Below are 23,969 nucleotides of genomic sequence, written 5' to 3'. Positions count from 1 at the left end.
TAACTAGTATGCATGGTATTTATGACGTCACGTGCTTGCAAACATCGCCCAACCTGTAGCTAGCACATCCGGGTCCACAAATCAAATAAATCAAAAGGTGAACTGTATTTCTCCACCTTCTGGACAATATTTCTGGCTCCCATACTGTCAAACTGCAGAACAATTGTTTATGAAACCATGGTTTATTTCACTGAAAATTGACACCACGCAAGAGACAGAAGTGTGTGAAGCTATAAGACTGATCATTTAATACCTGACGTTACAATTTTGATGATTTAAGAAAAAAACGTATACGTCTGCTTCAACATTTTGCCCCAATTTCCAAATGAAATGCTAATCAAAAAAGTACACTTGCCCTTTTGACGGTTATAATTATTCATTTATACTTGTTTCGAAAGGTACCATTTTTTTTCATCGTTTGAATTCGAAAACGCGCACTTCTATTGCAACAGTAAGTGTCGTTACGTTAGTGATACCTTCTACAAGCCTCTCATTTGCGGAGAGGACAGACGTGACTTGATAGCTATGATAGCTTTGGATACCAGGCTTAAACTAAGTTCTTCTCCTAAAGCCTTGGCGACTCGCATATATCAAATTATCACACTTTTCAAATGTCCATATGATATCTTCCAACAAAGGGATTACATGTACTGTACAATGTACATGTACCAGACTCGAGTTCAAGAAAGGGACTAATTAGATCATAGCGACTAATTAGCCAACCAATCAAAAAGCAGCAAATGTCTTGCAGTCGGTTGCCATGGTTACATCATGCCCGGAATGTCATCGCAGACCCAATCCCCCTCATCAGTCACGTGATGTTCGACATCAGCTTTGTGGTGGTCTGGCAGGTGGATCATCTCCTGGTGACCCTGGGGACCGGGGTCTTGAACACCAGCGTCTTTCTTCTCAGATGTCTCTGGTTTCTTGTCGGACGGTTTCTTACTCTGATCTGCAAAGGAAAAAAAAACAATGCAAATATATTCGTCTGTTTATCTACCGTTTAATGTCTTAGACTCTACACAGGCAAGAGTAGAGGTAATCAAGTGTAGTCGGCCAAAATGGGGACTCGACTACATGCCCAAATGAAAAGTCCTGTGCATTGTTGTGAATGTCAACAATACCACTAAGTCCAAAACAAAGAAAAGGGTGAGTTCAATGACCTGTCGGATATACCTTCAACCTCGTCGAGACCTCACTTGTATCGTGTAAGACTCAATCTATTTACATTTTGAGCTTATCGATCTAATGTTTATGTTATAACGTTATACCAAAGTCCAGACGAAACGGATCCACAGAAACAGTACTAAACTAGGAACGTTTCTGATGGCGTCTCTTTACCATATCAATCTAGGATGTAACGTTTACCACCGCTGACCCGGTGTTGCTTATGTTTGCATTATTATATCATTGCATTTCATTTGAGGAACTTTCCGTACAAAATTTTAGCACACTACAAAATTAGGAAATTGCGAGAGCTGGCAAAGGGGTAAGTGTTTTTTCTATTGCGAACTAAGGATCAACACTGAGTATATGTAATCACGGTTACACATTCAGTAGTTACCAGAGGATTACAAGTAACGTATGTTGCTCATTTTCAATGCACATGTACCAGTACGCTCTATACATCCAATATGTATGGTCAGTGACTGAATACTAGTAACAAAAGTTAAGGCGCCCCCTAATCTCTCGGTGGCCACAATGGCTAACAGTAACGTGACCTAGTTCAGCGAACATTGTGATAGTTACCCATTTTTCCACAATGCAGATGTCCTTGAGACAGACAACAGAAATCAGGCTGATATATGATGGCAGGATAAGGCAGGCCACGTTTGCTTCACTCTTGTATGTAGAATCGACTCCGAGTGAACTCTAGACGATGACGTCACATCATGACCTTGGACGACAACATATAACTTTAGCATTGGGGGCGATGTACTTGCCAAAGGTATAGAAATTCTGTCTCTTACTGCGACAAAGTGTAAAAAGGCATTTACATTTCATTACGTTTGTATAATTTCTTTGGAAATGGTTCATGTGTTGATACGATAACAGTAAAATGTAGCCACTTAAATCCCCTTTATCTTGTCGTTTGCTGGATGGAAGGTTCCAATACGTCACGTGGACAGACTAGTTCTGACCCGTGTCTACGTGACCAAGCACAGGTATGCTAAATCAACACAGGTGCGTTGCAAAATGCACACTGTAACTCAAATCATCATTCAATTTTGTCAAGCCGTTCCACCGGGCATGTCAGGTCTGAGACTATGATTTCTGGTGACGTAACATTCTGAAAAACATAAAAGAAATACTTAAAGCGGCCTGGTATCACACTAGTTAGGAACTGTTAACGCATGTGAAACTGTGCGAATAATGCAGGACGCTCTGCCCTATCTAGACGTCATGAGAAAATATGCATGTGATACGCCTTACATTTGTGGAGAGTGGGCGGCTAACGTGATAGACGTCATGAGAAAATGACCCCATCTGAAAAAAATTCTTAAGTATAACCGTTGTAAATTTTCCACTGCGTGGAAGGACTGTTTCGATAAACATTTTGCAAAACATGCAGGTGGCAAACTTTTCATGTATGGAAAGTGCAGGTACGCTAACGCGTGAGAAAACATACCGCGAATAACCTCACTGATAGGTCAGACAGGTGAGACACATGGCTATAAATATTGACTCGGAAAGAAACTACACCTATGGATTGTGCGGATGCAGGACGGCTGACAGGTGTCACCTAACGTTATACCTACATACAGGAAAAACACAGGAGTAACAAAAAAGCTATCACCATGATCGGTGTTACTAGGAAAGAAAAAGAACTAACGTTATCTTCCTTTGCAATTAACATTATTGCATCGAAAGACTGCTGCAGCCAAGAAAAGTTGTTTTAACAATTGCATGCATAACAAATTTTTTGGAGTTGCATCTACCTCAAATTGAGTGAGCACGAGCTTCTACAAAAAACCTCCCCAGTCATTAAGTCGGCAAACAACAAGGATTGAATGACAAACACTGTGGGATCGATACTCATTGGTGTACTTACGCTCAAGTGCGCATGTCAAGAGACGGTGTTTATTAACCGGGGTGAAAGGTTGTGCAGTGTTGTCCTAACTGCGGACCTGCATTTCCGTGTTCACCTGGCCTGTACCGTCTTCCCAGCTAGTGATCCACTACGTTCCACTACAATGCTACAGTCTGTCACCACTTGAAGATAATGTTTCTAATGAAACTGATACAATAAATTTCGTGACCGTGGCACAGCCACTGACTGGCTGGATGCGGCAGTTTATGCAGGCTCGTCATGCGACGGTAGGTATATTACTGTAGTCGTATTTGTAGGTTTAACGTTGAATGAGTATATGGTAACGTTACATAAGGTAGATGGAACTGTATAGTCTAGCAACATATACAATAGCCTTAAAGTCTGACGATTTCTAAAGATTTCACAGGATTCATCTGTCACATCTACAACTTACTATATGTCGCATTTAAGTCTGTACATAGATATTTCATACATTGAATTAACGTTAGAGATAACGTTGAAAAATAAACATGTTTACGATACATCTTAGATTTTAAAGATGTATATTAATAGCGCTTGTCATACAATCACATACTCAAGAGACCGACAATAATGCTTTTCTCGTGTTTATTTCATGCTCAGTAGTTCTCCGACGCCGCGGGACGCAGTACAAAGGACACAGTGGGCCGCTGACCTGAATTATTAACGAGAGTTGTACGTGACATTTTTACTTGTCGTCTGTGAAATACTTGAAACGACAGTGTCTCATACGTTTTCCAACGATACAGTGACGGTGTTTACGGAGAAAGTTGGGTTATACTTCAGGGGTGCCTAAGCATTTGCACGAACCCTATGAAATTCGAATATTATGTGATACACATGAATCACTATGCGAAAACGCACGAATATTATGAAATTCGCACGAATCACTATGCAAAAACGCACGAATATTATGAAATTCGCACGAATCACTATGTGATTCACACGAACCTTATGAGATTTGCACGATCCTTATGCGAAATTGAAATTGCGCAACCACTGCCGGGGTCACGTGACAGACGGAGCGGGATTTTCAAGATGGCGGCTTCGGAAAATACCAAGGACGTTTAATACCTGATATAACGTCCTTGAAAATACGATGTAACAAGCCGAAAATGAAGCACAACAGTAGCTCACAGGCTATCAAATACATCTTTGCGACGGTAAATGTCCATTCCATGCCTTGAAATATAAATATCACGGGTAAAAACGCTCAAAATCATGCCTCCTCCCGGCCGCCGTTTTTGCATAAGGATCGTGCAAATCATAAGGTTCGTGTGAATCACATAGTGATTCGTGCGAATTTCATAATATTCGTGCGTTTTTGCATAGTGATTCGTGCGAATTTCATAATGTTCGTGCGTTTTCGCATAGTGATTCGTGTGTATCACATAATATACGGTACGAATTTCATAGGGTTCGTGCAAATGCTTAGGCACCCCTGTACTTGCACTGATTGAAAATGATGCGCGGCGACACAGACAGCTTGAAGTCGCTTGTACATGTACATGTAATCTTGTTAAGCAAGTACTGACAATGAACTACAACTAACTTATATGCCTTATATATATATTTAACCGTTATTTGCATCCATTCTTACAGCAGCGTTGCTGTAAGCCTGGGCTTAGGTGTAGTTTGCGTTTGCGTTTCGGATCGCACACCTGTGAAGCCATTTGCCTGTTGCCATTTCTGCATGGCCACCTCCAAAGCACTTGAACACACAGTAACAGATAGGGAGAGCCAGTTGCTAGGTAGCGGTTCACGGTTCAATGAGTGATTTGGACTGGATGATAATAGAGTGTGTTCGAGGGGGTAGAACATCACAGGTAGACAACCTGATTGGGTAATGGCTCAAGTATCATTTGCATTGCGTTATCAAAATTCACAAATTCATATATATATATATATATAATGATGCCATAATTACGTGACTGTAATTGTATGTGTCAATTCAAATTTACTTAGCTTAGCAACTGTCAGAATTGAGCGCAAACCCGTTATATTGCATGTCGGTTATTTTGAAGTGTTAAAATACCTGACAGTGTCCTTTTTTTATTGCAGATGACAGTCGTAGAATTGATTGTCAACGCACCTTGTATATATGGGTGACTGCACTTCTGTGGACTTGGCAGAAACAGCGCTACGATGGATAAAGGTCAGCGATTGAAAAAACGGGCAGCGTATGCTCAAATAGTTCTGATTGCTTTCGTCGTCGTCCTGTTACTACCGGGCGCAGCACTGGTTATAACGGGAGCTTGGATGATTTTTCAAATGTCTTGGGCGGAGGTTCTGACTCCTGGACGCATTGCTAAAACCGAAGCCGTTCTAACCTGTGTTGGGGGTGCTTTGACAGTGATTCTAGCTGCAATAATAGTACACGCACACTGGGATCGCAAATGGTTCAGGCAGGGAGTCACTTTGAGAGAGATTGGAATTCTTTTAGTCGTGATTGTCATGCTAGAATTTGCAGTAGCCGCAACCTGCACAGCTCGTGAAAATATTACAAAGGGAGAACTGGGTATTGAACTCAACAGAACTTTACAAGCCGTCAAACGTAATGTTAACAGGGCTCCGAACACGGAGTGGACATTGCTGCAAACCTCGCTGGATTGCTGTGGGATATGGAACTTCACCGATTGGGATGATGGAAATGTTGGGAACAACTCAAATACAAACAACTCCATCCCAGAACCTTGCAGGTGCACGACCAATGACAGGGACTGTTACAAAACACCAGAAGGCAATCTCTGGACAACAAGACCTTGCCTGGGAGCGTACTTTGGATTCTTACAGAATCAGTTCAATGTCGTCAGAATAGTGAATGCAGTAGCCATCGTGGTGCAGGTAGGATCTTTCCTGATGTTTTTATGTGAAGCGTTTCGGCTCCATCAGGAGAGTAAGGTTGGCGTATATGTGGCAGACCCACCTGACAACCGACAAAGCGATGAACGCACAGAACAAACTGTCGTCTGAACTGGAATGAAATCCAAGCAGATGTTGGTCGCGAGTGCAGTTCCAAGAGATTATTTCTGTGACCGAAACAACAAGGAACCTGAAAGAAAACAAAGTCCTAGCATGAAAGTTCATCTGTGTTGGTAGAAGACATTATAGAAATTTCTAAACTTTCTTTCCAACACTGAATTGATACAGGGACTTACCCTAACAAGGTCGACGGAGTTTGACCGAAAATTTAGGGTAAGTCCCTGTATTAATTCAGTGTTGGAAAGAAAGTTTAGAAATTTCTATAATGAAAACAAAGTCCGTTTTATTTTGTGTACATTGTTCCAGTGCCTATGTTGGTGGCTGTTACTAACTGAATTTTCATATGCTAGACAAAAAAAAAAATCACAAGCAAGGAATGGTCATGTTGGTAATCTCCAACAGATCCCACAGGCATAGATAGTACATGTATCATACGCTGGCAAGGGCGTGTAGCCGGGACAGGAGTGTTCATTGGCCACCCAGGTTGGCTAATGGGCACTCCTTATGCCACCGACAAATCTGCCCGGTTCCATGGAAATGGTGTCTTTTTAAGATGAACTGAAACATTTTCATGTTGCAACGTTGAGCTTTAATTTGTATGCTTTTGAAAGCTAAGACAGCATTTTATGTTACGTTTTCAAAGGCCACAATATCAAATCAATATGGCCTTATTATAAGGTACATCATGAAGTTGTCATTCATCAACTGGCAGGCTGCAATGCCGCCACATGTACAGCCTCAATATTGGTTGTTTTACCCAGGAACTCAGTCCTACAAGTTTGATGTGTTCATAATTAGGTGACTGTTTTATATTCATGTATAATGTTCCACCAGTGAATCTACAAGCATCTAATTCTAACATGTTTAACAATATCTAGTACAATGTACATGTACTATGCATGTGACTATAAAAACTTCACTAGCTTCAAAATAACACAGTAGTCCTGTCTTTATTTTCACATCTTCACTTTAAGACACATTTTACACTCTGGAATGCACAATTAGTACTAAGAGCAGAGACATGATCATCATCTTTGTTAACTGAACCTCGGATAATACACAAGGTTGTAAATCATTGAATCCAATCATTCTAAAAAAAAGGCATTACTGGTATGTACTCATAGGGTACAAATACCTCACAACATGACAAAAATCTTGGGAAAGTCAAAGACATCACTATTTAGTTTTAACATGCACAACCGAACAGGGCTCAAAATACTTGACTCTTGTTTCCATTTTCAGCAATATTTGTTATACATACACATAAATACACTGTATATGTAAATATACATAATACATTGTAGTAGTATCTACTCTGTATTCTTTTGGCTTGCCAACTTACAAGTATCTTTATTCATTTTCTTAAATCTCAGATTTGTTCATGAACATTGCATGTTAATATTTCAAGCCCTGCTCTTGCACTTTTCACATGGAGGCTCTACTGGCATGCCCATTCAAGCAATGCCCAACAGTCACAGTACTGACTCACAGATTACTTTTCCACATGTCACAATGGTTCCTTCTCCCAACAAGACTTAAAAATCATCAGTATTCAAGCTGGCATCTTTTCACACACAAAAAAGAATGAATGAAGACAGGAGAGTTCTTATGAGCTAAAGCATAATGTTATCCAAGACACAGAACATCTGTTGTTATACTGACATTACTGTGGCAGGGAAACAAAGTATATCACTGTTCATGTAAGACACTTTGAAGAAAGCCTCGTCTAACAATCCTACTGCTCCAGCTTTCTGGAATTTGTTACCCAGTCTTTTCTGTATTATTTACCAGAATCTTACATGATCAGTTATATATCTATCATTTTGCCCTCTGAAAACTATCTCTCTTTCATTTATTGTACTGTGGGTAACAATAACAACTTAACAAATAAAATCAAGTGAAGTACATCTTATCTAGTTAGAGTAGCCTCAATGTTTGTATTCTCCTAAACTGCAGGAAGCACTTCTGGATACAGCTGACTTCAGCAGCATCCTTCCTTGTTACAGTACGATAAATAGATAAACATCTGTCACAGAGACCGATCAATGACTGGCTAGTTGATTGGTTAATTCTCAAGCAGGGATCATGGAAATCTAGACCCTGGAGGTAAACATGTCCACACAGTCTGTGCCATGAACTGAGATACAGGACATGAACAAGCTGCAGCATTTATCAATCTTACAAAATTGGTGGTGTTTGGTACTTCAAAATATTTCTCTATCCCATGAAAAGGTATGAATGTGCAGACCTGTTCCAAATATATAGTGATATACACAAACTGTACAGTACTGCTACATGGAAAAAAGTTCTGGAGTTGATTAAGCTTGACATCAGCCCAGCATTTCTGTGTATCGTGTATGCCTCTGACAGCTCCAATTTTTTTGGCAACAGTCCTTGGAAATGCTTGGCAGTTCTACTTGGCACCTGTTTTACTGTGATCCACGGACAGAATTCCAAGTTCCCCCTCCCACCCTAACAATCAGCACTGCTTCCACTAAACCACACCTATACCATCCCAGGGACCTCCCCTTCCTCCCAGCTGGAGGAGCGCGGCTTTCTGGGCTGGTCAGGACATGTGGGAGCCTTGGGCGGCTGGCTGGGGTCGTCCTGGGGTGGGGCAGTGGTGGCAGGGGCATTCTCCTTGTTCTCCTCCACTGTCACCTGGATAGACTTCCCACTGAGAACCTCCTCTGTGTAAAATAGACAAATGGTTTAGAGCTGTATACGTCAATGAAGGTTAGACATCCCGGAGAGGAGAGTGAGTGTAATAAGATATGCCAAATAGTAATTACTCAAGCAGCTGGACATGACTCCGGAAAGGGCCCTTTTAGTGTCACTGATGAAAGATTTGTGGATTCTGCCTGAAATGTTTGACCATTTCCAAAATCATATCCAGTTGTACTTGATATTTGGTGTGGTTTAGAGCTTTAAATCTCACTTTCAGTGTTGATCAGTTACGTATCAGTCTATCAGTTAATGTGCACATGCATGGCTGCATGTTGGTTGAATCTCTACATTTTTGTCCTGCATAATTATGTTTTGACAAGTAGGTGGGACTATGGGATTAACAGAGAAAGATACGACTGAACAATTTATTCTAAATTGAGCTCCACACAGACTTGGCAAATATGAGTTCTTGTAATGTAAACCTAATCCACTCAGTGACTCTTGTCATGCACAAGACCCTGATTACAGTGTCAGATTACAAACCTTCCACTCCGTATTGACATCTCATGGCTAATTTGGTCGGGTGACCTCATGGAAATGTTTGTGTGCGTCATTCACACCTCTGATTTACTAGTATGTTTATACTACATGAGGACGGGGCTTACAAAAATAAATTTTTCATCAATTTTGTGTCCTGAACTTTTTCCTATTCTAACCAAGCAAACTTCTAGAATCTGGACTCTTGAGTGATGTCTAATAAATAGGGGGAAAGGCAGCACTGGGACAACAATCAATGATCAAATTTATAACCTGAGATACACAACCAAAAGACAATGCATGTGGAAGCAGCTGGACACATGCTGTTACTGTTGGATAATTGTTTGAGAAACAATTATGATAATTGGCAAAGAAAAATTCACACTACACTGTACACAAGTCAAGTCATTGTTCTGATAGATGATTGGAAAGTGTTTGCATTAGAATGTTAGCTGACAACAAATAGGATTATCCTGCAATCTGCATAAAGATTAGATGGGCTACCTTTAGAAGACATTACTTTTGTTTTCATGGTGAATTCTCCAATGCGACATCTTGACACTGAATATGTGGTTCCATTTTTGTACTACCATTGTATTACAGAATTGTTTCAACACTTACAGCAAGCTTGAATAACATGAAAACATCCTTTAACCCTCCAACTGCAAAAATAAAGGAAATCTACAATACTAGTAGTAGTATGCTTCTTCTTGTATATCAGCTGATTTTCTTCAATATAAAATGTATCTTTGGTCTGTAGATGGTTGGCGCAGATCAAGGATATTTTACAGGGACAAATTATGGCCTTGATGTGCTGACACTATACTATACATCAACCTGCATTGGGAGTCATTGACAGAATACCTCGCACATATGGATATAAGAAAATCATGTATGACTCAGTATATGAATTGGCCTACCCTTGTAAACCAGTGTCAACATAGTCTGGGCCTATTTGCTTTCCACTCACTGAGTATGCAGAAACATAATTCATTCAGCTATCAGCCAAGCTAAGCACCCAAAAGTGTACAGATCATAGACATGTCAGCAGAAAAGGTGGGGCCATGTAAAATCATATTCTCAATCTGAACCATCACCAGTCCTGGCACCAAGCCTGAAGCTGTCCTACATAAATTTTGTAGGTCAAATCTTCAGACAAAATATAAATAGAGACCATAATACATCATCAGAATGTTCCTCCCAGCTAAAAGTAGTTTTCCATGATGTCCTTCCACTAAATTGATTACCAGTAATCAAATGTTGCCCTGTTGTTTACTTCCCCCAGTGTAAGGCACTGTGACACCCATTCGAACACAACAAAAGCTGTCCATCTCCCCTGCCCAAAGATCTCTTTGTTCCACAAGAGGAAGCTGAACACAACAAAGGAAAGCACAATCTACCTTTCACTGGCAACTTCTCCACTGTAGTTGGTAAAACCATGTTGAATGGAGTTGAGTCAAGGCAAATCGAGGGGATATGGATGCAGGAGCTGGTGATTTGGCACTGCTCTGTGTCAGGCTGGATTTGCATATGCTGAGGTGAACTCTGCAGGGGCAGTGACAACGTCTGGTGGGCTGTACCAACTGGCTAACAATGGAGGGGGTTTGGGGACCACAATTCTCGTGGATGTGTGCAAACTTTTTAAAGCTTGTATGTTTTTCAAACAAATTAGTGTCTCAAAACATATGCACATAGAACGTCAGCAATTTTGATTGTAAAATCTTGCATCATTCCTTAAGACAATAAGCATAATCTCCTTAATTAATTTGGTTCAGCTCAAATCTACATATAGGCACGGTCCATTTGGGGAAAGGGTGTGATGACATTGGTATTTTTCCATAAGTTACCCAAGATACATTCTGGTTTGAAAATTAGGTCACTCCAGGACATTTTAGACTGCCTGTACTTTTCCATGTTTGCATCATCTTCAAGTGCACTGTGCAACCAAGTACCAAAGGGATGTATCATAGTACATGTACTACCAAGGAGATTTTTAAATAACCTTGCCCTATCATACCTGCCAAGTTTGCAGAGACGAACCTGGGAGGTTAAAAACCTGGCGGAACATAGAGACTTGGTAGCTTAATATCAGGTTATGGACAAAGACAATGGCGGCAACTTGGAAAAACAGGTTGCAGATAATAGCCAAAAATAGCAAAATACCACACAATCCCATATAGAAAAATCAAGGAGTTTAAAAAAACCTTGAGAAAAATAAAGGTACATTTATATTATAATGAAAATCCATATCGGAAAATATGGCATCAACGACTTTGAAATCATGTACGTTGGCACGACAATGGCATATATTAATAATAATCTATCAAGGATGCTACCGTAGTACCGATAATATAACCTTGAATCTATGAAAGGTGTCTTGTAGCAAGGAGGTTGCTTGTAGTAACAGACAGCTGCATGAAGCTTATCTCCAGTGCATTGTGTATTGCTGATAGATTGGTGTGACATTCTAAGCTTAAATCATTGTGAAAACACACAACAGGGATCCACTGAATGTTAGCCTGGCAAGCGAAAAGATTGAGCCAGCAGTAACTACAGAGGATGGTACCCAGGCTAATTGATGAAAGCATTGTTATAATCAGGAGGCTTATCAGCAGCCACAGCTGTGCATAACTAATGAGGCTCTCCTGTTTTACTTCTTCATCAAACATTTATGCACAGGACGTTGCGCTAACGAGGCAATCCCCATGGGGTAGGTAACACCAATAACAGGGATAATTAATGGTGACATCATGTTTTTTCAAAATCTGATGCAATCAAAATTGCTGCAAATTGAGGTAGTATTTTTCAGTACACATGGCAACTTGTTATTGTGAGGTTATTCTGATAAAAAATTTATAATAAATTTCCTGAAAAAAGTAATGAAGCCTCAGAAAACTTGTCTTTTATTGTTTTGTTCCACTTTTATATTCGTACTAACATTTTATTACTTGTATTCCAACAAGGTACAGTATTTTGGAAAGGAACACAGCATATTGTAATCAAGTCATATCTTTAAAATCACAATAAAGTGACTTTGAATTTTTTTGTCCCATTCTTAGTTTGAGTTCCAAGCATGCTTTTGTTGTTAAATCAGTCATTAAAAGCTAATGAAAATATATTCCCAACAATTTCATTAAGTCATTAAGTTCTATTTCTTTAATTGATAGGTTGAAATTTTCTTTGGATACAGAGGGATGGGTCCTGGAGAGAGCCCTGAATTTTATGAAATGAGACCTGGAGGCAAATATGATGTTGCCTAACATGACTCATATTGATATATGTAGATTGTAGTGAGATAATTCAGATGGTCAAATGTAAATGAATTTTTGCTATTTCAGCAGGGCTACAAATATCACCTGCATAAGCAGGTAAAATTGGAGTTGTGCAGGTATTCTGATATCAACCTGCATTGGCTCCTAAAACCTATCAGTGCAGTGACACAAACCAGTAGTGACCCAAAGTTGCCTTGCTTAAACCAAGGAGCTTTTATCAGTAGGAGAGAGTACGAATTAGTTTCCATTGTTCGTATGTTCGTAGCGGGTGACAAAATTTTATTAACACCCACGTGTCAAAACCCCGCATCTGCATACATTTCACCCACGCAAGCTTTTGTTTTCCCTTTGTTTTGTGGTCATTTTCATGGTGGGGCGGCCTGGGGATACAAACATTGTGTGTAGCGATCTGATTTTTGCGATTTTGTCGACGATGTTGAACAGAAGAGTAACTTCGGAATACCAAGCTCCTTGGGAATACATACAGCGGCGGCAATATTCTCTCTGACTGAGGGTGAAATTTCAAAGCCATACGGCGACCGGACAGCGCCGCCGCTCGGGTATGGGCTAAGCCTAAAGGCAAAATTGTCTGAGGCAAAGTCTACGAAAAAAACTGGTAATATTCCTACAATTAATGATGACTGTGAAAAACCTGACTCAATGATCACAGGAACCAAGTTTTTTTTAAGTATGCAACAGATATATTTCATAAATCGATACAAATACAAAGTTCAAAATTATGCCTGGAGAACTCAAGGCATTATATACGAAAACCCGATCGTAACGAAAACCATGAAAACTATGCTCTCCCGCCTTACCTTCACCTTATTCCAGGCCCGATGTATCCTCTAAAAACACGGGTGGTTCGACAAAAATGAGCAAGGTTCGACCAACAGTGAACACGCCATTTTACCGAGCACATCATCAACAGTTACGAAAAAATATCAGCTAAATGAAGAAAAACGTCATATTTTTTTAGTAGCCATCTGAAAATACATGTGAAAATTCATAATTCTATCGCAAGAAAACAGACCTCGACCCGCGAAAATAGGCCTAAACTGGCCCATGTTTGTTGTACGGCGAAGAGAAACATATCAAACTGTCCGCCATTGTGCCCTCTACCGCAAGATGACGTAGTCACATGCCTGCCGAGTTTTCCAAATAAGGGAATCGTCGGAAACCTGACCCACTTCGCCTCTTGCCGATCGGGCTTCGGGCTGGCTCGAGGGCTATGACGTAATCGCGTGGCTCATTAGCATAGAAACCGCGCCAACCGGCGCTACGAACATCAGATCAGACGGGCGCCGCGCAGGGCAGTAAACAAAGCCGGCGCTGCGGGATTTAACGGGCCAAACAAAGGCGCACAGCGGGCGGGTAACTCCATACTCTCTCCTCCTGATAAAAGCTCCTTGCTTTAACAAAACAAACAGTAACATCTTTACAATATTTTCATACTCAACGAAATAGCACAAAATGAGTGTTGTAGGTAAAATTTGATTGGTGCATGTACTCTGAATGTTACTTGAAGCACGTTTGCAGAAAAGGGGATTTTGAGCCCTATATTTCATTCTCATTCAAGTATCAAATTACAAATGTAAGCATAATGTAAACAAATTACAAACCTGTTGGCACGCAGAAGAGGTCTGCATATCGCTTTTGACACTGCATGGTCTCCGGATCTACATCTGACGACCCTCCAAACAGAACAAACTGGTCTGCCACCACCGTGGCTGTGTGCATGCCACGTGGAGCAGGTTTGGTTCCATGTACCGCTGGCTGCAACCATTCTTTAGTTTCTGAACACAAGGAGAAAACAGGGTTACTTCAGGAATAATGGCAAAGAATGATCACTACATCCAGCTGCTTGATCATGGATATGCAATATTTTGATAAACAACAAGACACAAATTTCTATCAGAAATACATAAATTACTATTAATAATATTGATATCATCAGTCTTTTTAACTTGGACAACATAATGAAAGTATTATCTGGCAAACAGAACCTTATTAACACAAAGCATTTCTTGATATCTTTAACACTGTAGACTTATCAAAAAGGGTTGCTAATCTTATGCCCTGTGCTGTAAAGTGTGCATCTACATGTGTGAGATACATGAAGTTGTGAACAACTTTGACAATAACAACTGTTTATACAATGTACTCCTAGGTGGTGCTGCAGTGAGAGGACCATGATCCTAAATGTGACTAAGCTTATTCAATATCTCCCTTCTGATGGTCAATGACAAGTGATTTTCTGACGAAGGTAGCAAGACTATCAAATTGTTGACACGTGAATACTTTCTGTTGCACAATATGAACTGTTTCCACTTGTGTAGCAACCTCATGAACTATTTAAGGATCTCATGCAACGATACACATAAAAGACTTCACACACTTGTGTCAAAGATGTTGAAGTCTGCAAAGTGCTGGTCTTGGAGACCCCTTCCCCCTGTGATGACCACCCGGTGACCGACTGCTGTGGCCGTGTGGAAGGAACGTGGCTCTGGCTGCTGACCGCTGACTTTACACTGCTGCCACTTCATGGTCTCTGGAAAATAAAAAGCCACAAAATAGGTGGAAATGTGAGGTGAAGGTCAAACATGTCTGTACATATCATGTTTACTGCCATGGTATGCACAAACAAGTTCCCTATGTCATTGCAAAGTCGTGCTTCGAATTCAATATGAGAAAGTTAGGGACCAAAAAACAAAATTTTGAAACATTCTTCCTTTTGAAGCACAAATCTTATTTTCACACAAATCTATCAAGAGCTTTTACCTTAATTCTGAAACTTTTCAAAGCATAATAATCTTTCTGCTCACCTGTATCTAGAATATACAGATCATTCTTTCTTGCCTCTCTGTCTCTTCCTCCAAAGACCACCAGCTTTTTGCCCATAGCACACAAAGCATGGGCTGCTCTTGGTGTGGGTGCCCCCAGCTTAATAGGTTCAGGGTTTTCCCATGTGTTTGTATCTGAAAGGTTGGCAACCAATAGGTTCAATCCTCATCATCTCAATAAAAACAACTGTCTTTCTGTCCAGACCAGTTGCTAACCCACAATTTCTGCTCTAAAACTAAAGAGGTACTAGACTACTGGATAGAAATTAGATAAGGACTTATAATTCGTCATTAAACATTTTCAAATGTATAGCTCATTTAGTCTAGCCTCACCCACCTGTGTCAAAGATGTAGAGGTCATCATACCAAGTGAACTTGGCCCCCTGACCCACATCCTCTTCCTCCTCCTCATCTTCACTCATGGTGGACTCCTCAGTGTCCCACCCATCCTTGGGGCCAAAGCCACCAAAGAAGTAGACCTTGTTGCCAATGGTGGCTGAAGCTACCTTATCTCTGGGACTTGGGGCAGGACCTTGTGTGTCAGTCACTTCATTCCATGACCAGGTTTCTGTAATTTTGTAAATTACAATATATGTTGAATTCAAGTAAACATTACTTGAAGAACTTGGACAGCTAGGAAAAAACAATTATGCTTTTCTGTTTCTTTGCTTTCAGTTGTTACTGCACAGTTAGACTAGCTGCCTGAGACCAGATCAGCAGGTTTTATCCACTGCATACCCCTGTGCTTGTCAAGAAGTCTGGTGCATTATTTGCATTTTTTAACATGCAGGCTTGAAACGAAACCTTCAAAGGACTGTAATTCCAGTAGTGTGCATGTGGAGTTATCAACAAAAGCCAGGCTTTTATTAGTTTTAACAAATAACGACTACATGATCCACAGACAGGGTTACTCACCTCTTGATCACTTGCATACCACAAATTAAAGCCAGCCAATCGGATCACACTGGAACAAACTGAACTTACCTGTGTCAAGAACAAATAAGTCGTCTAGCCACCCCACATCATGACTCAGCCCTCCAAACAGGTAGAGTTTGGTCCCAACAGCCGACATTGTAGCTGCGGAGCGAGGGCATGGCAGCTGACCTTTCACCTGCACACTGCTCCAGGTGCCTTTGTCTGCATCAAAAGAGCAATTATGAATGAATGAGATTAACGTTACCTCCTCTCCATGTCACATCTGAAGACAGGGGTGACCTACTGGTGTATGGTAATTCACCTTCCAGACTCTGCTTGCAAATAAGTCCATTAACAATTTATTGAAAGAAACATTAAATGGAAAAATTGAAGTACAAATGTAGTGGCAAATGGCAAATTTAGCAGAAAAATCTGTGCAAGTCATGACACATAATAGTTGCCAACTACTACTGCTAGCTGCTTGAAGTCGAAGAGAGACAAAATAATTTATCTGAATCAATGAAATACATCCTAGGTTCTGTTCTGTTGTTTATAGCGGTCTCGGCTTGGCTGGCTTGGCGCGAAAACACGACGTACTTCATTCGCCTCATATACCAGTTTTGACATCATTTATAAATCTAGATAAAATGACACATATGACCTTTACTAACCTACGTCATAGCTGATCACCCCGTTACTCTCTTGAACTCCCTCCAAGACTCCTCCAAAGACGACCAGCTTGCCCCCCACCCCACAGGCGCAGTGCCCCTCCCTGGCGGGAAAAGGGCTCGGCTGTCCTGAAGGCTTCCATTCCACAGAAACGTCGTTCTGAAGACGCTCTCCGTATGCCAGATTCTGTGAAGACGCCTCGTTCCCCATTTCTCTGTACGTTATCTTTAAGGTAATCTCAAGGTGTCTTCAATACTTCTCGGAGCTGAGATCGCAGTGGCGTACATGTACAGTAGCTTCCTTTGAAACTATTGTAATTTTGGCGCGAAATCCATGCTGGATAAGTGCTAAGTTTTGATTGGTCAAAATTGATCAAGTGACTTAAAGAAATTTGTTTTGCAAAATTGATTTTGAGAGCACAGGACAAAATCCTATCGCTAAGCAATTTTTCAGTTTTTAGCATAAAAACATACTTATTGGCATCAGTGGGAATTTTGACATTGCTCTAGGTAAAATATTGTTTTCGTTTCGGAGACGAAACACCGCGATTTTTTGCGAGGTAACATTTGGGGTCGGCGGATCGCCCGCAAAGGACTGTGGGACGGTCTTTACCGGGTCGCCATTTTGGGTTGTTGAAAGTTGCTGGAAAAAGACAAAAACCTCACCATGTTTCGTGCCCTAGCACACTGTGCTGTTAACGTTGCGAGGGCGTCAAGACCAACAGTTACACAGAGAGTCGTCACTCCAAGTTTAGGTAAGGAAATCAGTGTTAATTTGCGGCTGTTCGTATTCTTCTTTTGACCCCTGAGTTTTTTCGACCTTCATCACTGCGGCACTGTCTTGTGCTCGCTTGACGGTTTGTCACGTAGTCTCGAAGGTGGTACATAAAGCATAGTTTTACACAGAAAGTTCAAGGGTGGCAACTCTAAGTCTTGCTTGATTACTTGCAGTGATTGAATACTTTTTAATATGCAAACTTGTGGTTGAAGTTTTGGGTGAAAACCCTTAATTTTTTATTATCCCATCATAGACAATAATCCCTTTTTATTATCCTGAACTAGTGGAACTAATTATCATAATTTTGTAGTTGAATGTCCCAAAGTTATGATATGCTTGACACATTTTATACTTGTCTAGAGTTTATATCTCAGTGCATCAAAGGACACAAACACTACCGGTATTTGTGAAGCAGTAACATCTGAGATTATTCTTGTTTTGGTATAAAAACTAGTTCATGATGATCTGACCCAAAATTGATGCGAGCGTGCAAAAAAAAAGTATGGCCAATAGAACTGCCTTCACCGTAGAATAAGAGGGGTCAGCTCAGTCAGTTTAAACATTGCGCACATACAGAATAAGGTATTTTTTCATTTATATTCTTTTGTATCTTTTTTCTTTCACCTTGGAATTGAGGGTGATATTCTACGATGTTATGACACTATTCAATGTTTCTTAAAATCTATGGCACATTCTGCTGCTGCTTTGTACTAAATTGTAGGACTTACAGTGTTTTTCCAATGGTAATGGTCCAAAATTGATGCTAGGGTGGATGTCATCCATATTGTCAAATCAACATGGCAACTTATCAGAAGTTCAGAACAAGTACAATCTCACATGTTGCTGCTTCACATGTCAGTGCTTCACCTCCTATTATTGGGCAGTATTTTAAGAAACGGCCTAATTGTAGTAAGGTATTAGAAAGCAGTTAGTTTCGTCTCATAGTTTGTAGTCATTGTGCCTTTGCAATTGTACTAAAGCAAGTTTTGGGGTGGGGGTTTCTCGCCCCAAATTAGCATAAGGATTGAGCCAGTGGTTACTACAGAGGGTGACACCCAGGCTAGCCCCAAATTACGCCATTGTGATGAATGGTGCCACTGGTTTCACCAAAAGTGAACACAGTTTATTTCTTTGTTGTTCCAGTTGTGTGTGCCCAGCGGAATGCTTCAGGTGGAGGTGTGATGTCTGATGAGGAGTTTGACAGTCGCTGGGTCGAGTTCTTCAGCAAACAGGACATTGACGACTGGGAGTTGCGGAAGGTGAGGAAAAACTCACATAATCTTAAGGAAGTTTGTTCTTGCCTAATGCTAGCACATTTTTTCTTTTGCGAAATTAATCATTGTACATTAAGTACAAACTGTGTATTATTAAGACCAAACTAATAAATATGGTTGATCCATTGGAGTTGCTCACACTGTGAAGGACCTCTTTATAAGTGTGCCTTAGAACTGCTTGACAGCCATCAGTTTCATCTGGATATTGCTGATAAAATGTTCAGAAAGTAGCAAGTTTAAAGCTTACCAACAAATCCGTCTGTGTAGATCTCAAAATAACTTTTGCCTCCATAATATATTTGTTCTATTGTGTGGAATGATGTAATTTCTTGTCTATGCCCACCTGAAAATATCTTTTGGGTGCTTGCTTTAACTTGCCTATTCTTTGCAGGGTGTAAACACGCTGATTGGCTATGACCTTGTACCAGAGCCCAGAATCATTGTTGCTATCCTCCAAGCCTGCCGTCGCCTCAATGACAGTGCATCAGCTGTTCGAGTCCTGGAGGTCATCAAGGTAGGATATCCTGGTTTGTGTTCCTTGTAGTGTATTAGAAAGTTCCTTCACATTCCTAACAGTTACACCAATGCATAATAATTAAAAAATGGATGATCTTTTTTTCAGTCGAAGGCTGGTCCGAGAGCTAAGGAGATCTACCCATACGTGCTGCAGGAGATCCAGCCTACGCTGGATGAGCTGGGCATCAAGACTCCCGAGCAGCTTGGGCTGGACAAATACTAGATGGCTACTATGGAGGTGTGTAGTGATTTCCTACTTATTGTGACAAAGACGTACTTAATTAGCCTCCATAGCAGGCTCTCTATGGACTTTTTTGGCACTTTTGCTGGCCATTTCTTTTTGTACTGGGTCGCTGATTGCTGGCCTCTCTCATAGCCGTCCATTTTAGAGCCTGCATTTTTTTGGCGGTACAAAGTCATATTATAAAACGATTAGGGCGATTAACAAGGAGGTGCAAATTCCCTGCCTGCCGTGGATGGCTAATAAACTGCACGCATCTCCGCCGGACGCGGACAGTGCGCTGTCACGCCCCGTGTGCACTGACCCGACAATTCTCTAACGGTTTCGGGGTCAAACTGCTTTTTAAAAACACAGAAGTGAAACTTACCAGTTCGACGTTCTTTCGGTATGTCCGACGCCTTTGCTCGGGCGGAGCCTGCGAATTGCCTCTCACGGAGTTTTGAATTATTCCTAACGTATGTGTTAATAGGGCAGATGAATGGCTAATCGTTTTATAATATGACTTTGTACCGCCGAAAAAATGCAGGCTCTAAAATGGACGGCTATGGGAGAGGCCAGCAATCAGCGACCCAGTACAAAAAGAAATGGCCAGCAAAAGTGCCAAAAAAGTCCATAGAGAGCCTGCTATGGAGGCTAGTACTTAATTGTGATTTTGGAATATTAACTAAATCTGAAAATCTCCGCTGCTGACATCAACTTTATTCTCTAGTCACCTCCCTGTAGCAGCAAGATTCTTATGAAATATTTTTACTACATGCTACTCACTTTCATCAACTGCTTGCCTTGTATATACAGCTGTATCAAGATACATTGAAGACTTCGTCTTTTTCCTTGTTTCAGGTATCAGATGTGTTTCATGTGTTCCACAGTCACAACTACAGCATCTCAGACTCAGTGGAGTTCAGCCAGCTAGCAGGACCCAAAAGACTGGATTAATGTTCAACATACAGTGTTTCTGTCAAATGTACTATTGTGAATAAAGCTAATGGATCTAGCGTGTGAAAATTGTTTTGTGATGCTTTAACTTTACTGAATGCCTAGAATAAGCCAGTCTAAACTTCTACTGACAATGAGCATGGTGATCATAGTCTCATCAGTGAAACCAGGGTGACTATCTATCCCAGCCCCCTTCGAGGGCAGTCATTAGGGGTGTTTGCATGTGATATGAAACCAATAAATGGGTGCCCCTTCTTGCAATACAATGCCGTCTCACCAATGCTGCTACGGTTGTATGTAGGGCTGGGTACCGGTACGATGTACCGGTACGATGTACTGGTTTTTCTCATTGGACCGGTCCAGAAAAACCGGACCTGAAAAAATTGGGTGAACCGGATGTTGGACCGATTGGAAAATGAACACATTATAATTCACACGTTTCGGGGCTTACCGGTGAAGGAAATAGCAACAGCGAAGTAGAGTATAGTCTATAGTCATTTCTACCAAGTTTTACAGCCAATCGTACAGTAGCCCTGTAGGATTTTAAAACGCCACTGGGAGTCAAATACTCCACAAAACAGATGTTTTTGTTGCAAAATGGACCATTGTTTTGAGTATCGTCCATTCACAAGTTCTTACGTACTGAATCAGGTTCAGGTCCAAACCTGGACCTTATCCTCTGGACCTGAACCGGACCTGGACCTGAATTTTCTGTATCGGTACCCACCTCTAGTTGTATGCAAAGGTCTCAGACCAGTCAGAATATGATCTTCTATTCCAGCATTTACTGGCATATTGATAGGTTCACACTACACACTCACACATAAATAATAAACAATAAATTGGAAACAATGCAAGTTGTTTTTGTAAATTCACCTTTAATTGACGATAATCCTGCTCTAGGAAGAAGACAATGACAAATGTTAGTAGGACAGTAGCACAGTATGAAAGACATGCCTACAAGAATTGTTGAAAGTGTGCTTAGCTGTGAAGAGTGCACATTTTGTAGGCTTATGTTAGCTAAACAGATATATTATCTGTCTCCTTTCATCCTTACTTTACCAACATCTCTTCTTATATCCTCCCCCACTTGCCAAGTTAATCAAATTCCTACTTTTACTTCTATAATTTTTTAAGGCAAAAAGTAAAAAAAACTGTAGGACAGATATATTGGGGCACATGAATTGGTTCATCTTACCTTCATCATGTGTTTAGTATGGTATCTTATGTTTGACGCCAATTGGCAATTAAATCTTATGGAGTAAACCATTAATTCTAGGGTGTCCAAGCAAAAACTTATTAGTGTTTTGAATCACATTGCATAGCATCTGGTGTAAGAATGCAAAGTTTACTATCAAGCCAGAACTGTTTCCTTTTGAGATTATCATGAATATCATCCATAGAGTCCATTCCAAGTCACCATGAGGGGTTTTAGGTGATATTTGTAATAAGTCTGAATTACTTTGAATAAAAGAATATATAAACCACAATGAAAAACTTTTTTTTTTTTAAATGACTAAGAAAATCCTCATCTATTCTAATTCCTTTGAATATTTTAGAAACGTTTTGAAAGTAACTGTGCAAAAATATATTTATTTAGAATAATTGTGAAACCTGTGTAATTATTTTACATTTACAAATATTTAGAAATATTTGTTAACTTTGCCAAATGGTAAAATTAGTTTATTGCCCACATAAAAGTAAGCCCTATTGTTGCCTCTGTATATTTTTAGATTTCACTGCTGGGCACTGGGGAATCCTTTGTGGTGGGCCATTGTTGCATGACACCCAACCATACTTTGCAAGGATGTGTGAATTGCTATTTTCCTAGACCACTGACCCATTTACAAAATGTTACAAAAAATGGTAAATAATGGTAGAATGCTGTTATCATTATATAGATACCATTACAAATATCCAGTTCCACATTATAAATATTTCCAAAGTTTTACAGGACCGTAGAAATATTTATAAAGTTGAAACAGTGTTAAAAATATTTCTGAAGTATCAAATGTCCTAGACATATAATTACAAAACTTTAAAATCAATTCTAAACAATGGCAACAAACATCCGCCCAGTGACTTGGAATCGACTCTAGAATTTCTTTACAGGGAATGGTTACAGCTTATGAAAAGACGTTCTGCTCTAAATCCTTTTACATATTCTCTGGGACATAAAATTTGCAATTTTGACTTAAGTACTGTTCATTTAATTTTCCTACATTTGCAAACTGAGCTTTACATTAAAAAGTCAGTCTCCTTTTTTTTGCTCTCCCATAAGTTCTGGTCCTTTCAAATGATGTCAATCATAAACCTTACTTGGTGTGTCCTTGTCATTCTAATATCCAACAATAAACTTGATATAGTTGATTCATAACCAGTGTACTTACCTTCCCCATCCTGAATACACAATGAAGGCTTCCTTTACATGAAAGCATTCATTGTGTTGGAGGGTTTACTTACCTTGCTTCTGTCCAGTTATCTCCAAAAGGACAAGAACATCACAAGTCCAACAACAAAGCTATCAACCAAAGGGAACTTCCAGAAGTGTTGAGCACAATGAACTACCTACTACTGCGAGTGATGGAAAGAAAATTCTGAAATTTGCCAAACAGACACATTCTAATGCTAGTGCTCCATCATAGAACTTCACTTGGACTGTAGATGATGAATGTATAGAAGATCCATGGTAGGTATGAAACTGTGAAGCCCTTCTACTATTCTTAAGCATTGCCCAGTAATTTTAATCTTGACCTTAATGTAGATAATTAACAGACAACTTCAACAAGGGCACATCTAATTATGCATATTTTCTGAGGGAGTGAGCCAAGTGATTTCATTGACAATATCTGTAACAAATTCTACTGGTCATTTATCTTCAGTGAGGCAGGCAATCATTCAGCTGGCCATTACTGAAACACATACAATGGGTTTCCCATTGTACACAAAGTGATGCAATCGCCTCAAGCTACCAGAAACACACACGAAAAACAGATCAACTGTGTTCTGTTTGTTGCATAGGTGGACAACTCTTCTCTTTAACATAAATTTGTGACCTTAGATCCTCTTGCTGCCTTTCCTGGTGGATACAATGCATGAAAACTACCTTGCAATACCGCTTAAGAACTGCTGTTGGTGAGATTATCACATCAGATACATAATTTCTGCTAGTGTGAAACATCACCATGTAGCTCTGTATATGTCACTTGAAACAGCACTTCTGGTAAATGGGCATGTCAGTAGTGCTGCCTTGTGAGTTGTGACTGATCC

General features: G+C 40.2%; 2 protein-coding genes and 2 long non-coding RNA genes across 5 annotated transcripts; 2 read left to right on the top strand and 2 right to left on the bottom strand.

Annotated features, from left to right (window-relative positions):
- Window positions 1-163: 163 nt before the first annotated feature.
- LOC118409365 lies at window positions 164-2,958 on the bottom strand. 2 transcript variants are annotated; one of them, XR_004830434.1, is made up of 3 exons: window positions 2,940-2,958; window positions 1,750-1,897; window positions 164-952 (listed from the first exon to the last, which is right to left on the bottom strand). It is a non-coding gene; the product is annotated as an uncharacterized LOC118409365 (long non-coding RNA). The 2 variants fall into 2 exon arrangements; XR_004830433.1 differs by lacking the exon at window positions 2,940-2,958 and having other exon boundaries at window positions 1,750-1,916.
- A 126-nt stretch (window positions 2,959-3,084) lies between these two features.
- Window positions 3,085-7,637, top strand: LOC118409367. Its single transcript, XR_004830436.1, has 3 exons — window positions 3,085-3,318; window positions 3,674-3,745; window positions 5,132-7,637. It is a non-coding gene; the product is annotated as an uncharacterized LOC118409367 (long non-coding RNA).
- LOC118409360 (kelch domain-containing protein 1-like) lies at window positions 6,984-17,256 on the bottom strand. Its single transcript, XM_035810335.1, has 7 exons — window positions 16,958-17,256; window positions 16,356-16,508; window positions 15,709-15,939; window positions 15,354-15,506; window positions 14,927-15,079; window positions 14,151-14,324; window positions 6,984-8,742 (listed from the first exon to the last, which is right to left on the bottom strand). The coding sequence occupies exons 1-7, from the start codon at window positions 17,163-17,165 to the stop codon at window positions 8,558-8,560; spliced, it is 1,257 nt and encodes a 418-aa protein (XP_035666228.1). The 5' UTR covers window positions 17,166-17,256; the 3' UTR covers window positions 6,984-8,557.
- A 264-nt stretch (window positions 17,257-17,520) lies between these two features.
- Window positions 17,521-20,768, top strand: LOC118409363 (cytochrome c oxidase subunit 5A, mitochondrial-like). Its single transcript, XM_035810337.1, has 5 exons — window positions 17,521-17,709; window positions 18,876-18,991; window positions 19,398-19,520; window positions 19,629-19,760; window positions 20,604-20,768. The coding sequence occupies exons 1-4, from the start codon at window positions 17,622-17,624 to the stop codon at window positions 19,743-19,745; spliced, it is 444 nt and encodes a 147-aa protein (XP_035666230.1). The 5' UTR covers window positions 17,521-17,621; the 3' UTR covers window positions 19,746-19,760; window positions 20,604-20,768.
- Window positions 20,769-23,969: the final 3,201 nt, after the last annotated feature.

Source organism: Branchiostoma floridae, chromosome 2, assembly GCF_000003815.2.
Source record: "Branchiostoma floridae strain S238N-H82 chromosome 2, Bfl_VNyyK, whole genome shotgun sequence".
In the NCBI taxonomy this organism is placed as follows: domain Eukaryota; kingdom Metazoa; phylum Chordata; class Leptocardii; order Amphioxiformes; family Branchiostomatidae; genus Branchiostoma; species Branchiostoma floridae.
The sequence above is the reverse complement of the archived record's forward strand: the minus strand, read 5'-3'. Positions and strand labels throughout refer to the sequence as shown.